Here is a 15392-nt window from a genome sequence, read left to right as displayed (position 1 = left end):
ACCATATTATATATAATGACAATGTATATTTGTTATTACTATCATTATAGGGCTGAGTCAGAGCGGAGGACCTTTTGTTCTTAAACTGTTTATTATCATTATTTAGATTTGTGGTCAGAACAATAAAATGACTGTAGTTGTGGTTCTAAAAGCTTTGAGGCTTCAAACAACGTGGATGTGGTGTGGTGAAAAGAAGAAAAAAAAGAAAGTCACCTTTTTCACCCCTCATGAGTTTGCAGGTATGAATAGTGGGAACGAGCACAATGCACTGAATATATTTTAATCAAAGAGAAGTCAGTATGAAATCGGTAAATTTTCGCCATTTAATATTGTCCAGATAATTAGGGAATATATTATAGTTTCTAAAAACAGGTGTCAAATTGTTTAGACAAATAAATGGCAATAGGGTAAATGTGTTAATGGTCTCAGTATTTTCTGATATATTTTTGTATTTTTCTTTTTGTAATATCAGTATTTATTAATTAAATCTCAGTCACTTTCTTTTGTATCGATTGTTTTCACTTGTTGTGTAAGTATTTTAACTAGAATGTAAAGTTTATGAGAGAATAAAATCAAATATTTCCCTAAATTAATCTCTAAAGCAAATTCTCCAATCATCTCGTATGTGGTTGTTTCTTATAAATCGATACGTAATATAAATAAATAAAACATCTTTTTTTTGTTAACGCTATGTTATGAAAGTAGGGGTTTCCCTTGCCGGTGACGTGGATTACGCATACCGGTATCATTGGTTCACACCGGCGCACAAGGCCTGTAGTTTGAAAGCTGTCTGCGGCCCTGGCGAAGAGTAGCGCTACCCGCACACACACACACACACACACACACACACACACACCGCGAACAAAGTTACGATATGTTTTTGAAATAAATTCACGGAATAGTGGAGCCATTTCGCCCCGGAAACTACTTCCGGGCCGCGGAGAGGGGCGCAACGTCCCGGCGAGATCCGCGGACGCACGCGCGTGTTTTCTCCCCGACGGCATTTGTTATATCGCATCTTGACTTGAGTTGCGTTGAACTCCACGCAGTCCGAAGGAAGCGAGCTGGCGCTCGCTGGAAAACTCGCGTGCCGTTTCACTTCCTTGTTGCACAGAGTGCGATGGGAGGCGAGGAGAAGTTCTTAGAACGCAGACGGAGTTGTTTCACTTCGACTTTAACCACATCTGGTTAATGGATTTACACACGTGCACGAGCTGCAGCGGTACGGGAGAACTGGATCGTACACGTAGAGGGCCTTGAGGGACCATGAAGTGGAATGCGACTGTAGCTGGACACTGGTAGCTCTTGGAGGCTAAGTGGCTAAACCTAGCCAAACCTAGCGAGCGAAACTGAAAGATTTCCGTCCCGGAGTACAATGGTTGAGTACCAACTGGCTCTATAACTAAACAGTTTATTGTGGATTTAATGAGGCGGAATCTACATGTGCCGAGTGTCATGTAATCGCGACCATAATTGACTTTTATTGAATCTCATACGAGCTAGCTTTGTAATGCTAATGTTTAGCTTTTTGATTTAGCGTTAGCTCGCTAGCTAGTCTTTAAATGTGAACGTGCTGTAGGCTAACTAGGCCAGCCCGATGTTTAGTTCCACGACACCCCCAAGGGAACATAGTTTAAGTATCACAATATAAATATACGGATTTATTCTCAACGTGGCTCCAGGGCGGGGGGTTATTTAGTAGATAAATGCCTAATTCAGAGCTGCTGCGTGAGGGTCGGGGTCGGAGCCCCTCGGCTCAGAGAAATGCTAACAGGCAGGACAGGCGGAGTAAACCGGGGAGCGGTGGAGCTGCCGCCGCCATCGCTCAGCGAGACAGACACCGAGAAAAGAGTCGGTCGTCGGCTTCTGGGAGGAAGAAACGCAGGCCGACCAAGGGGAGAGACGCGTGGCCCGCGGGGGCGAAAGGAGACCCCGGCGGTGACCGAAAGGGCACGTTTGACAAAGACGCCGAACTTCGGACATTGGTCGAGTACGACGACGTGAGCTCCCAGTCGGAGCGGTTCTCTGGCAGCCCCTCTCCGAAGCTGGACCGACTCAGCGACGGGGACCTCGGCGACTACAACGGACCGGCGTCCCCGGAGAAGAGCCACCCGAGAGGCCGGGAGGCGGCGTGCGTCGGCAAAGACGCGCGAGCACCGTCCGAGAGGAGCAAGCCGGAGAAGGAGCCGAGCAGGAAGAAGGAGCGCCAGAGCCGCGAGAGAGACGCCTCGAAAGTTCGGGGTGGAGGTGGAGGTAGCATTGGGGTCTCTAAAAATCCCAGAGACACTGCAAGGAGCAATGACCGAAATGGCAAAAGGACATCTGCGGCCCCCTCAGCCCAGTCCTCGCAGTCTGCAGAGAAGAAGGATTCAAAAGGGCCGAAAAGTAAACCGCGATCTGAGAAAGAGACGCCGTCTGCATACAGAGAGGCGCCACAATCGTACAGAGACGAGCGAGAAGACCTCAGGCCACACAAGAAAAGTCCCGGTTTCAAAGCGGAGAGTCCCTATGGGACGTCCCATCCGTACAACTACCAGTCTCCTGCTGGTTATAACCAGCAAATATCGAGAAGAAGCCCAACCTATGGGAGCAAAAGACTCTCTCCCAGTTCCAAGTATTACAGCCGGGATGGAGATGGCTACGGGGCGTACGGCGTGTCCAAGTCACCCACGTCGTACTCCAGCAACAAAAGGAAGCGGTCCCCAACGAGCCCGGCGAAGTGGCGGCGGTCTCCGAGTTACGGGCGCCACAGTCCGTTTGAGCAAGGAGAGTTCGGCGCAAGTCCGTATGGAACCCGCAGGAGATCACGAAGTCCGTACAGAAAGTCCCATAGTCCAGATGTGAGGTCAGTCCCTCCACGGCTCATGGGAGGATGGGTGTTATTGTGTTGTGTTGTTAAATATACACTTTTATTATGTTATGCAAGCTGTGCTTCATATTTAATGATTTAGGCTTTTGTAGAAATATGGTTATGACTTTTTTTTTTTCCCCTTACAGTTTTAAATAATTGTGCAACCCAAACAAGAACAATCAATATTGGCCTTTTTCAAAAAAAAGTTTTTACTGAACTGTGCATGTGACATTGGTGTTATACCTGCTTTACATGTTATGTTGTCATAGATACCTACTAGATTTTGTCACGTGAAGTTTGTAAAGTTGAAACCGAATCTAAAACGGTGCCCGTGTCCTCTTTCCTTTCCAGGCGCTCTGCTCGATCGCGGAGCAGGAGTCCGTATTCATCCACGAGACATTCGCGCTCTCGTAGCCACCACCGCCACTCCCGCTCCCGCAGTCGCCCCTCCAGCCTCTCGCCGAGCACGCTCACCTTCAAAACCAGCCTCGCCGCTGAACTCAGTAAGCAGAAAAAGGTCAAAGCTGCAGCGGCGGCCAAGGCCAAGAACTCCAGCGACGCGTCTACTCCGACCGCGGGTTCCTTGTCGGCGCCTCAGCCCAGCCCCAAGTCCAACCACGCGCCCAGAAAGGGCCGCCCTCCCTCTCCGCCGCCGCCAGAGAAAGGTCCCAGAACCCCCACGCAGAGCCTGCCCCCGTCGCCCCCCGACGGGTCGGCCAAGAGGACCGCCGAGCAGCCGGCCGGAAGAGACGTCAAGGGGAAGGATGACTCCGTAAATCGGGACAAAAGGAAAGCGGCAGCCGGCGGTCAGAGTAAAGACAAGGAGCGAGCCACGGGTCCACCCACCTCCGCTCTGTCGTCCCTACCGCTGACCCTCGCGGTTCTGGAGCACGTGACTAAAGGAGAAAGGTACGGCTGTGCCGATTGACCTAGAATTCCTAGAATATTTATTGTTCGTCGTCTAGACGTAATCCCTCTCGTTTTTCTCCGATCAGCTTGAAGGACAGCTTGCTCTCCGTGAAGAAAAAGTCGGAGAAAAAGGCCCATCAGCTGCTTTCCGACTTGCCTCTCCCCCCCGAACTCCCCGGTGGCACGTCTTCGCCGCGCAGCCCGCCCGACGACAAAAAGTCCCCAACTCTTCAACGAAGACCAAAGTATGTTACGGCGCATTTTCTGCCGTGTCGTCTTTTCATACGCCGTGATCTTTGCTCTATGTTCACTTTTTTCCACTGACATGTATTTCCTCGTATTTTCCAGAATCTGCGGGCCAAGACACGGCGAGATTAAGCAAACCGAGATCGACTGGGGCAAACGCTGCGTGGATAAATTCGATATACTTGGAATCACGGGGGAAGGCACCTACGGCCAGGTGTACAAAGCTAAAGACAAAGACACCGGTGAGCCCGACGAAGCTTCATTCTGTTGCTCCACGTCAACGTTGTAAAAATGCTTCTCTGTGTTCTTTTGAGGTGAAATTTGAGGCTGCTCACGATGCTCGTATCCTATTTCGAATGCGCTGTCGGAAGTGCGAGTGATCACGGGTCGGCAGAGACCTGCTCACGCTGTTCTTCCGTTTCGTAGCTGAAATGGTGGCTCTGAAGAAAGTTCGTCTGGACAACGAAAAGGAGGGCTTCCCGATCACCGCCATCCGAGAGATTAAGATTTTGCGGCAGCTCAACCACAAGAGCATCATAAACATGAAGGAGATCGTCACGGACAAGGAGGATGCTCTGGATTTCAAGAATGACAAAGGTGCGTTGTGTTTTTTTTGACTGCTCCACCGTCCTGCCTCCCGATGTCGTTTTAACGCCGGCTCTTTTTTTGGATGACTCACTCTTCTTTTTTTTTCTCCTCATTTTAGGCGCTTTCTATCTTGTGTTCGAATACATGGACCACGACCTGATGGGCCTGCTGGAGTCCGGCCTCGTCCATTTCAACGAGAGCCACATCAAGTCCTTCATGCGACAGTTGCTGGAGGGCCTCGACTACTGCCACAAGAAGAACTTCCTGCACAGAGACATCAAGTGCTCCAATATTTTGCTCAATAACAAGTGAGTCGTCGGTATTTCGCACCGGCTGGTTATATTGCACGGTCACACTTTCATCTTCTCGACTGCATTAATTTGTTTTTCCTTTTCAGAGGTCAAATAAAGCTGGCCGACTTTGGTCTCGCTCGACTCTATAACTCTGAAGAGAGGTGAGTCTCTGATGTTCGTGATGCACACCTCGCCTGTTGAGCTGCGTCACAATCAATACAACTCACGGTACTCGTCTTTTGTTCTCCTTCTCAGTCGTCCATACACCAATAAAGTGATTACACTATGGTACCGCCCCCCTGAGCTACTTTTGGGAGAAGAGAGATACACGCCGGCTATAGACGTGTGGAGCAGCGGGTGAGAACACGAGCGTCTGCAAGTTTACGCGTCACTTGATTATCTGCCCTGTTGTTGTTGTTGTTTATAATGATCTGTATCTTTGTTTGTCTCACAGATGCATCCTTGGGGAACTGTTCACAAAGAAACCCATCTTTCAAGCCAATCAGGAGCTTGCCCAGTTGGAGCTCATCAGGTGGGTTTAGTCCAAGTCGTGTTTGGGATTTAGACCCAGCGGTGAGCTTTGGACTTGAGTGCTGCACCCACTGAGAATGAGCTTCAGCTACCTGAAACGGGAAGAGAAGGCGTTTCTAAAAAAAAGAGTCTTCCACCGATCGACCATAAAGCTCCGTGTGTTTTGCTAAGCGGGCGTCGCTTGTTTTCTTACGCCTGGTCTTGTTGGAGGAAAGTTGAAGGTTGTGATTCCTCCCGTCTCTGCCGGAGTAACCCTGAACGTTTTGCAGATATTTTCCCCCGCTGTGAGCCGAGCCCAGTGTAAAATTTTACTGTTCTGTGAGGGAGGGGAGAAACTATGCTCCTGTATATTCAAATCTGGGCGTTGTCACAGGGGTTATGTAGGAAGCCATCGCTGCGTTCCGGTAAAACCAATGCATTTCTGTCTTTCAGCCGAATATGCGGCAGCCCCTGTCCTGCCGTCTGGTCGGACGTCATCAAACTTCCATTCTTCAACACCATGAAACCAAAGAAGCATTACAGGAGGCGGCTACGGGAGGAGTTTGCTTTGTAAGTTCATGCCCGTGACGTCTTAATTGGTTTATTTGCATGACGATGTGGCCCTCTGAGGGTCCATTATCCTGACATGGCGTGCCCCCCCTGTTGTCCTCCAGCATCCCCCCGTCTGCCCTGGACCTGTTTGACAACATGTTGAACTTGGACCCCAACAAACGCTGCACGGCCGAACAAGCGCTGTGCAGCGAGTTCCTGAAGGGCGTGGACCCGGACAAGATGGCCCCGCCAGAGTACGCGTCGCTTCACGTCGCACGCACCGGGTTTATCCTCCGGTTTTTTTTTCTTATCACTGGGGGGTTCCGCTGTTAACGCTCTCCGTCTCTCCAGTCTTCCACTGTGGCAGGACTGTCACGAGCTGTGGAGTAAGAAACGCCGGCGGCAGAAGCAGATGCCGGAGGAAGCGGCGGCCCCCAAGGCGCCCCGCAAAGAGCTGGGCCCCGACGACAGCCGCAACAACACCCCTCAGGGCCTCCCGGCCCCCGGCGGCGCCAAAGCTCAGAACACGTCTGCTTCTGCGCCGCCGGGTGAGTTTAACCACCGTTTGTATTCGTGTATTATCAGTTTGTCAGCCACTGGTTAAAAAAACAAACTATTGCACTTGTAGAACTAGAACGGTCACTCGGTAGAGCGCATACCGTCGCATAGCACAAGATTGGGCATTGAATTATGAACATGTTGGCATTAGTTGCATGCCAATTGGATAAGAATTGACCGCGCTATGGTAAAAAGAAGAATTTGACCTTTTCATGACCTTGACCTTTGACCCGATCGATCCCAAAATCTAAACAAATGGTCCCCGGATAATAACCAATCATCCCACCACATTTCATGCGATTCGGTTTAATACTTTTTGAGTTATGCGAGTAACACGCACACAAATAAATAAATACACGGCGATCAAAACATAACCTTGCGCATTTTCAATGCGAAGGTGAAAAGTTACTGCGCCAATGATGACATAATGCAGCCAAACCAAGTCGAGCTGGAGTTAACTTTGTACTTATCGATCAGTCTTAAAGTTTCCAGAAGCGTGGCTGTTTTGCAGCTCTGCCCATTCCCGTATCCTGCAGTCACACTTTCTCGGAGGAGATGTGTCCAGACGACGCACTAAACCAAGCTTAAGTAGCCAGCCCCTCTTCAGTACGATCTTCTCCACGCCTGTGACTCGTCAAACTAGTTTGAAGGAGAATGAGTCGTCATTCTAGTCATTCAAAGAAACGCGACGCCCCGTTGAGTTTACGGCTTTTTATTGAATCTGGGCTCCAGAAGAGGCGAGTAAATCAGCCCAGAGATCGCTCCCCCGGGTGTGTGTTTTCCCGAGGATGAGGATGCAGCCGGGTGAATCTTCTCCCTTCTTGCAGACAAAAAGGCCCCGACCTCCCAGTTGACCCAGGAGCAGCTGGCGGTGCTCCTGAACTTCCTGGGCCAGCCCAAGAGCTCCATCAACGCGGCCCAGTTCGTCCAGGGCTCGAAGGTCAATCAGGAAACGTTACAGCAGCTCTCCAAAGCCCTGGCGCCCCCCAACCCTGCTGAGCCCCCCCCTCCGTCGGCGCCGGCGAAGCCTCCCCAGCCCGCCGCCCCCGCGGGCGTGCCCCGCACCCCCCCGATGCCCAAGCCTCCCTCGCCCCCCGTGTCCGCGACGTCGGGCGTTCAGGACGGCGAGTCGTCCGCCGCCGCCGCCGCCACGCAGACGGCCGTGACGATGCTGCTGGCCCAGCTCCTCCAGGCTCGGCAGGCGCCGAGGCAGGAGGCGAGCGGGGGCGGGGCGGAGGGCGCCCACCCCGCTGGAGCCGCGGCGCCCGGGGGGCAGCCGCGGCCGGCAGAGGTCAAAAAGCCAACAGAGCCCATCCCCGTTTCTCCAGGTAAACCTTTTTTATTTATTATTAAACCTTTATTCATTAGAAATCTCTTTTTCGAGGGTGACCTGGACAAGACGGGCAGCAACGTGAGAAACAAAAAGTTCAGAGACGGTGACATAACAGAGTTCATTTAAACAGGGTTCGTACGGTCATGGAAAACCTGGAAAAGTCATGGCATTTTAAAATGGTCATTTCCAGGCCTGGAAAAGTCATGGAAAAAACTTAAATCATAAAAGTTTTGGAAAAGTCTTGGAAATTTGTTTTAATCACATGTTCATTAATGCCGAGTTTGAAATGGTTAATATGTTTTTTAAAGAAAGACGCTTAAAAATATAAACCGGCGTACGCTCTCAATACGAACATTTTTCTAAAATGTTCATGTTTTTACTGAGATTTCAGTTTGGTCGTGGACATTTGGTTAAAAGTCCTGGAAATCCAGCGGTCAAAATGTGTAAGAATCCTGTTTAAGAAACATTCACATTTCTGGGAACCTGCCTCCATTTCTTCCACCCGTCCTCTGATGCGTTCTTGGTGACGGCCGAACGGAGATATTCCACTTTTAAAGATGTGAAACGAGAACATTCCCATCCCAGCTGCACACGAGCGCGTCTTCCCATCCTCCTGTGGTCTGCTCTGTTTCAGCGGGTGAAGCGGGCGGTGTTTCCATCCTGCCCCCCAGCCAGAGGCCCCCAGAGCCCCCCGAGCCGCCTCCGCACGCCGACCTGGACTACCGGCAGCCTCCGCCGGAACCGAAGACGGGCCACGCGGCGCCCATCGCTTCTGCAGACGGAGGCGACGGCGGGAGACCGCCGGAGCCCGGCTACCCGCCTCTCCCCACCGCCGAGGGCCCCGGGTACGGCGGGGACTACATCCACCCGCCTCCTCCGCCCTTCACTCCCGCGGGGTTCGGGGACGCTTACATGGGCCACATGCTGGACGGCGGGCTGCCCCCTCACGCTCTGAGAGATGTGTTTGGCGGACGCCGGTCGGCCGCCGGCTCCTCATCCGCCGCCGGCGTCCTGGCCCCGGACCCCTTCCCCCGGGGCCACGGGGTCGCCAGGCCCGACAGCATGGTGTTCACGGGGGACCAGGACCACCGCTTCACCTACAATCACAGCCCGCTGCCCGCGGAGGGGCAGCCCAACCCCGGCGCCATCCACCTGTACAACCACGCCATGGCGAGGACGGACGGCGGCCCGCCTCTGGGGCAACCCTGGGGCTCCCCTTCCCAAGCGGGGGCCCCGCCGCTCCCCCTCGGCTTCGTCCCGCACGTCAACTCGGCGGCGACAATCAGGGGGCGGGGCCTGCCTTTCTGAGAAGAGCGGAGGCGGCGGTTTGTGACGTTGGAACAAAAGGTCAGGAGGACTCCGTCGAGAGCCCCGAGCCCAGGGGCCCGGAGCCGCTCGGAGCCCAGGGGCCCGGTGTCGTTCCTCCTCAGCCTGGAATGTGGAGGACGGCGACGAAGGACAGCCGGATATCAGCGGAGGAGCTTTTCTCGCTCTTACCATTTTCCTATTTTTTTAAAATCTATTCTGCTGTCTTTTAAATTAAACTTTTACCCTTTTTTTTTTGTGTACATTTATCAGTCCGGGTACATTTAAAATCTCAACTTTTTTTTTTAGCCTTTCTATAATTGCTCCAGGGCAGAATAGTATTAATGATTTTGCACTACTGACTGAAGTAGGCATAAACTATTTTACCTATGAAAGGAAATTCATGACATGCTTTATCTGCACAATTAGGACGATTGACCTGTAAGTTCGTGCTCCTCTTCACGTCGGCCGTTGTGTCGAAGCCGCGGCGGCTCGTTTGATTGGCTGCCGGGAGCGATTTGAGGAACGCGGTCCGTTGGGTCCAGACCGGCTGGCAGCACACGGCTGAAAGACCGTTCTCCATTTTTTGTTTCCACATGCCTCTTTTCCAGGTGTTGTAAAAATCATGAACAAAACAAAAACCCAAACAAAGTAAAAATAAAAAATGACTGATGATTTTGTCCCCCTCCCTCCTCCTTTGGGAAATGTTTATTAAAGAAATGCCAACAATGCATTATTGGATTTAATTACTTCTGAATAATATAAATAACCGTAGATGTGGTGACTTCGTCGATCCCGCCACTAGGGGGCAGTGTCACGTCATCGCCGCTCCCTCATGAATATGGTTTATTCTCATAACGTTCGGAAAACCTGGAAAAGTCATGGAATTTCAAAATGGTCATTTCCAGGCCCTGAAAAGTCATGGAAAAAAACTTACATCATAAAAGTTTTGGAAAAGTCATGGAAATGTTTTATCACATGTTCATTTATGCTGAGTTTGAAATAATAAATATGTTTTTTTAAAGAAAGACCCTCAAAATATAACCCGGCGTACGCTCTCATGTTCTAAAATGTTCATGTAAATACCGAGAATTCAGTTTGGTCATGGAAATTTGGTTAAAAGTCCTGGAAATCCATCGGTCAAAATGTGTCAGAACCCTGTCAGAACCAACAGACCTTCCCCGCCGCTCGGTGTTGACACTTTTATGGGCGACATTCATAAGACGAGCTCCGTCAGGAAGTCGATATAAAGCTAATGGATGTTTTGGCTGCGTTTGTAACACGAAAGCTTCTTTTAAAAAGGTTTTCATCGAGGAGGCGTCGGCGTCACGTTCCAGAGCCCCGAGGAGAGGAAGCTTCTCCCGTCGGCTGCCGGCTCCCTGAGGGACTCCGTCTTCAAGCACTTTGCCGCCGTTCTTCGAGCTTAATGGGAAACAGTTTCTCGGAGATCGCGCGGCGGACCTCTTGAGAGCCTCTCTAAACGGCAACTTTGAAATACGTCGGTCGACCTTTTTGCCCTTTTCAACTTTACCGAATGAATTCCGCTTGGAAGAGAAGAAGAAAAACCACTCGCCGCACGTCACGTTCAAATAAAAGAGAATATGGAGAGGTGAAGCATCAAATACAAAAGGAGGCGGCGTATCTTCAAAGATGAATTTGGTTTGAACTCTTCATAATGTTCACCAGATGTATGAACGAGACCTTGAGACACAGATGTGACAGATTATCAAAGAAGGAGAAGAAAATCAATCAATTCTCCTCCGCATTCAATTTAATGACTATTTAAAAGCATCGATACAATAAATCACACTCGATGTGCAAATATTGGAAATTGTTATTTAAATGAACATTAAAGGCTTTTATTGACCTTAAATGCCAAACTACATCAGGTAGTAGAGTTCATACAATTTACCCATCATGCACCATGTCTCTACTTTACCCATCATGCACCACGTCTCTACTTTACCCATCATGCACCACGTCTCTACTGGTGATGAGGAAGTGATTTTCTCAGAGGGGTTTCTGGGAGCTCGTCTGCGATTAATACTCCGAGGATGATGGATTGCCAAAAACATACCCGCCAGCTTCAGTGAGCACGATGAAGATGAGCTGAAGGAGGTGAGAGTGAGACGATGAAGATGAGCTGAAGGAGGTGAGAGTGAGACGATGAAGGTGTTTTTAGGCCTCAGCGCCACGTTTGGTGAATTCATTCAGAGCAGCTGTTTATCTGTCACACGACTTTCTGTCATCAGAAACATGAACACCAGATACAATATTCCAGGGGAAAACTGAGTTTTTAAATTGTTATTTTAGGACATTTTCTTCTTTTCTGAATATGAGTGAGTGGCCGCCATGTTTCCACAGTAACCCAGAAGGGACCGATCCAACACTGGCTCTGGACGGGGCCCTTTGGGTCTCATCGATCTATAATATTAGTCTAACCCACAATGTGGGAATGAAGGCAATAAAATCAGATTAAATGATTCTGCTTAGTTTTTTCTCCCCGGCTTCTTCAATAGAGGATACAAACAAATGTCAGACAGGGTTTGAAGATATTTTTGAGGAGGATGGTAAATGTGGACATGGCGACCATGCTGGCAACAACAGAGAAAACAGAAAACCTCAATAAAAGCTCCACACGCTCTCAACACCTCTGCCCTCGTGAAGCTCTCCATTCACCCTCTCAGTACGTGCGCCGCACTTCAAACCTCTTGAAAAAGGTGAAGGTCAGCAGAATGCCACACGCTTCACTTTAACACACGTGCACACGCACACACACACACACACACACACACACACTAACATTCCTGCCGGCGGCTATGAGGCTCTACAACAGATCACCTCTTCCCAGATCATAATATTTACACTATGTTGATCTGAACTTCACACATTTCATTTATTTACACTACACACATACACACACTTTGCATTTTGCACACTGTCTATATTTAATATTTTTATATTTAATTTAATTTGTCATGAGTATTGTGTATTGTGTATGCATATATGTTGTATATATACATATATATTTTATTTTATATTTTACTTGGTATACTTCTTGTATATATCAATATCTTTCATCCCTGTTTTTTATCTTTTGTTTGATATTTTATTTTTTATTCTTGTGTGTTTAGTTTATTGGTGCTGCTACTGTTACGACAAATTTCCCCTTGGGGATGAATAAAGTATATATCTATCTATCTAACAACTGCACTTCTCCCGTCGAGGCACCGTGTGGTGCTGAAGGACTGGAAAGCAGCCCGGAAATAAATATAATATAAAACCAGAAGCGTCTCAATCCATCAAGTTGGTTTCATAAAACTTGCAAAAAACCGAACGTTGTGACAAAAAGATATACGCTCCCCACCCTTGAACCACAGCCCATAAATATGGACGCGAGATATTGATGTTTGACAAGTGGAGCGGCCTTCAGAGGAGGAAGAAGAGGAGGAGGAGGAGGGGGGAGCTGTTCTTCAACGTCTTCAGCTGCCTTTTGAAAAATGGACCGCGGCCAAAATTCATCCTGATCCCCGAGTTTATCATATCCGGCTAATCAGAGAGCGACCTGGACTCCAGCTCGTTAACTCATCGCTCCTCCAAGGTGGCCCGAGGACGGGAAGAGGAGCGCTACCCGGGCGGCGTGTTGACGAGGGAGAGGGAAATAATGAAGGAGTTAAGGATGATTTATCGGGGACGTAATGTGCTGACTTTGAATGAACCTTTTGAGATTTCGCGCTAACTGAACCATGATGTGACCCAGAATGCATCACTGTGCCTTGGGCCTTCCTGCTCCTTGAAGAGGCGAGTCAGCCGAACGAATGGCGCCTCAACAGCCAGTGGTCAAACCTAGTTGTACTTACTTGTGAGTGTGTGTGTGTGTGTGTGTGTGTGTGTAAAGTGAGTGAAACGGAAAGAGAGAAAACGCACACACACAGCTGACATTTTTAGATAATGTTTGTTGACTTATTTTTTCTTTTTTTCTTCATTTCTTTCTGAGTGATTTCCTCCCGGGGTTGTGTTCAAAGTAGTTTTTAATTAAAATGTAAAATCTCCCTAAAAACGCCCAGACAAAACGTTCACGGTGTCAGTAATTAGGCGTTTAACCTCCGGTAGAACGGCGACATCATCACACGCGGTTAATCTCTCTTAATGAGTTGCTTTTTAAAAACGTTTTTTTAAAGACTCTGCATTAACCGCGCCATTTCAGAGATGCCGATTTACCTAATATTCTCCGGACGAGGAGAGCGAATCCCTCAGAGGCGATCCGTCACGTCGGCGGCGCGCGAAAGGGCGGCGCTCGCCGTCCCGCGTGCGCTCGGCAGGCCAGGTGAAGCCGCCCCCAAAAGGTCACGCGGCGCCGACCTTGGACCGCGCCGTCGTCGACGGCCGCTCGGGGGGGGGGATATTTCTCTGTAGATTTCTCTCAAAAAGTGTTTTTTCTTGCTCGCCGCACGCTCACGCGTTCACCTCCGGGTTTCCCGGCGAGAGACTCCGCCTCACCTTCTCCCGCCGACTTCCCCGTTCCCGGCACCGCCGTGTAGACAAAGGGCACGGCGATCATTTACAGGAGACACGACCCACGGATGTCGCGCTTGGCTTCACTTCACACTTGTACCTTCGGCGCGTAAGGAGGTCAGGCTCTAGTCAGCCATTATGAAGGGAAGTGCAGGGCCGGCCAATCAGCACCGAGGTCGCCGCGCACAAGGTCGCCCATAGCAACAGCCGGTTCGAGCTCTTTGGTTGAGTTCAGGAGTTCAGAAGCTTTTGAACACTAAAAAGGGCGTGTAGTTCTGCAACCACAAAGGCTTTTTAAAATTACACTACCGTTCAAAAGTTTGGGGTCACCCAGACAATTTCGTGTCTTCCATGAAAAATCACACTTTTATTTATCAAATGAATATAAAATGTAGTCAAGACATTGACAAGGTTAGAAATAATGATTCATATTTGAAGTATTAATTTTGTTCTTCAAACTTCAAGCTCAAAGGAAGGCCAGTTGTATAGCTTATATCACCAGCATAACTGTTTTCAGCTGTGCTAACATAATTGCACAAGGGTTTTCTAATCAGACATTAGTCTTCTAAGGCGATTAGCAAACACAATGTACCATTAGAACACTGGAGTGATAGTTGATGGAAATGGGCCTCTATACACCTATGGAGATATTTCATTAGAAACCAGACGTTTCCACCTAGAATAGTCATTTACCACATTAACAATGTATAGTGTGTATTTTTGATTAATTTAATGTTATCTTTATTGAAAAAACAGTGCTTTTCTTTGAAAAATAAAGACATTTCTAAGTGACCCCAAACTTTTGAACGGTAGTGTATGTTGGTGTTATAATAAAGGCAACACATGTGAGCTTTTGTTCAGATGTGTGAATATTTGTATATGTGTTACTGGTTCAGAGTAAATAAAGATGAAACACAGCAACAACAACAAAAGTTTCAGGTTCGCCTAGAAAGAAAAAAAAGACCTAAAAAGGCCTAAAATCATCCAGGTAATAACACAACTTGTGGAAAGTCTCTCTGCAAAGTTTGACTTTGAAAAAATAAAGCAGAACAATAGTAAGAGAGTATTTAGGCGAGGTCATTTCCCCCCTCCGTGTCTCAACCAGCACATGAATGGAGTAAACCAATAGAGTAAAGAGTATAACGTTTATTATTGATTATTAATGCTGCTTTATGCTAAACTCTTCCTCTCCCTCACTTTAAAAACAGTAACACAGGAGCGATGCTTTCAAGAGTGACGAAGACGGCTGTCGGATCCATTTCATACGAAGCGGGACGTCGGCTCAGCAGGAGGATTTATTGTTTTCCTCCCGAACGACGGACAGATATTAAGAAGAAAAGAACGGGACAAACACGTAAATCAAACACGCAATTATTAAACTTGTCAAGAGGGGCGCGGTCTTGAAATCGCGATCAATCAAAATGACACGCGGTTACATCACCGGCACGAAGATGCACACACAGCTCCCGTAAATGGAGGATTAAAAATAAATCAAATAAGGGGTCATTTACGTCGGCACCGTGTGAAGGAGCTTCATCTTCATCGTGACTCGGCGCCTTCTGGCGAAAGTGTTTCTCCAGTGCAGTGATGGGTTGGAAATGCTGCAGGTTTCTATAATGGAAATAGTTTACCCGAGTAGTCGGGGGGGCAACGTGTCTTTGTCCTGTGTGTCAGTTTAGAGCAGTGGTCCCCAAACTACGGCCCGCGGGCCAGATTCGGCCCGCCTCCACAT

The 15392-nt window shown here is 48.8% G+C and overlaps 1 protein-coding gene across 1 annotated transcript; it reads left to right on the top strand.

Annotated features, from left to right (window-relative positions):
• Nucleotides 1-822: 822 nt before the first annotated feature.
• On the top strand, nucleotides 823-9876 carry cdk13 (cyclin-dependent kinase 13). The gene is made up of 14 exons (XM_056433491.1): nucleotides 823-2845; nucleotides 3203-3760; nucleotides 3847-4005; nucleotides 4109-4248; nucleotides 4433-4603; nucleotides 4713-4902; nucleotides 4992-5048; nucleotides 5143-5244; nucleotides 5342-5419; nucleotides 5851-5967; nucleotides 6072-6203; nucleotides 6301-6497; nucleotides 7335-7835; nucleotides 8475-9876. The coding sequence occupies exons 1-14, from the start codon at nucleotides 1707-1709 to the stop codon at nucleotides 9146-9148; spliced, it is 4215 nt and encodes a 1404-aa protein (XP_056289466.1). The 5' UTR covers nucleotides 823-1706; the 3' UTR covers nucleotides 9149-9876.
• Nucleotides 9877-15392: the final 5516 nt, after the last annotated feature.

Source organism: Pseudoliparis swirei, chromosome 16 (assembly GCF_029220125.1).
Source record: "Pseudoliparis swirei isolate HS2019 ecotype Mariana Trench chromosome 16, NWPU_hadal_v1, whole genome shotgun sequence".
Lineage (NCBI taxonomy): Eukaryota > Metazoa > Chordata > Actinopteri > Perciformes > Liparidae > Pseudoliparis > Pseudoliparis swirei.
Note: the sequence above shows the minus strand (reverse complement) of the source record. Positions and strands in the feature narration are given on the sequence as shown.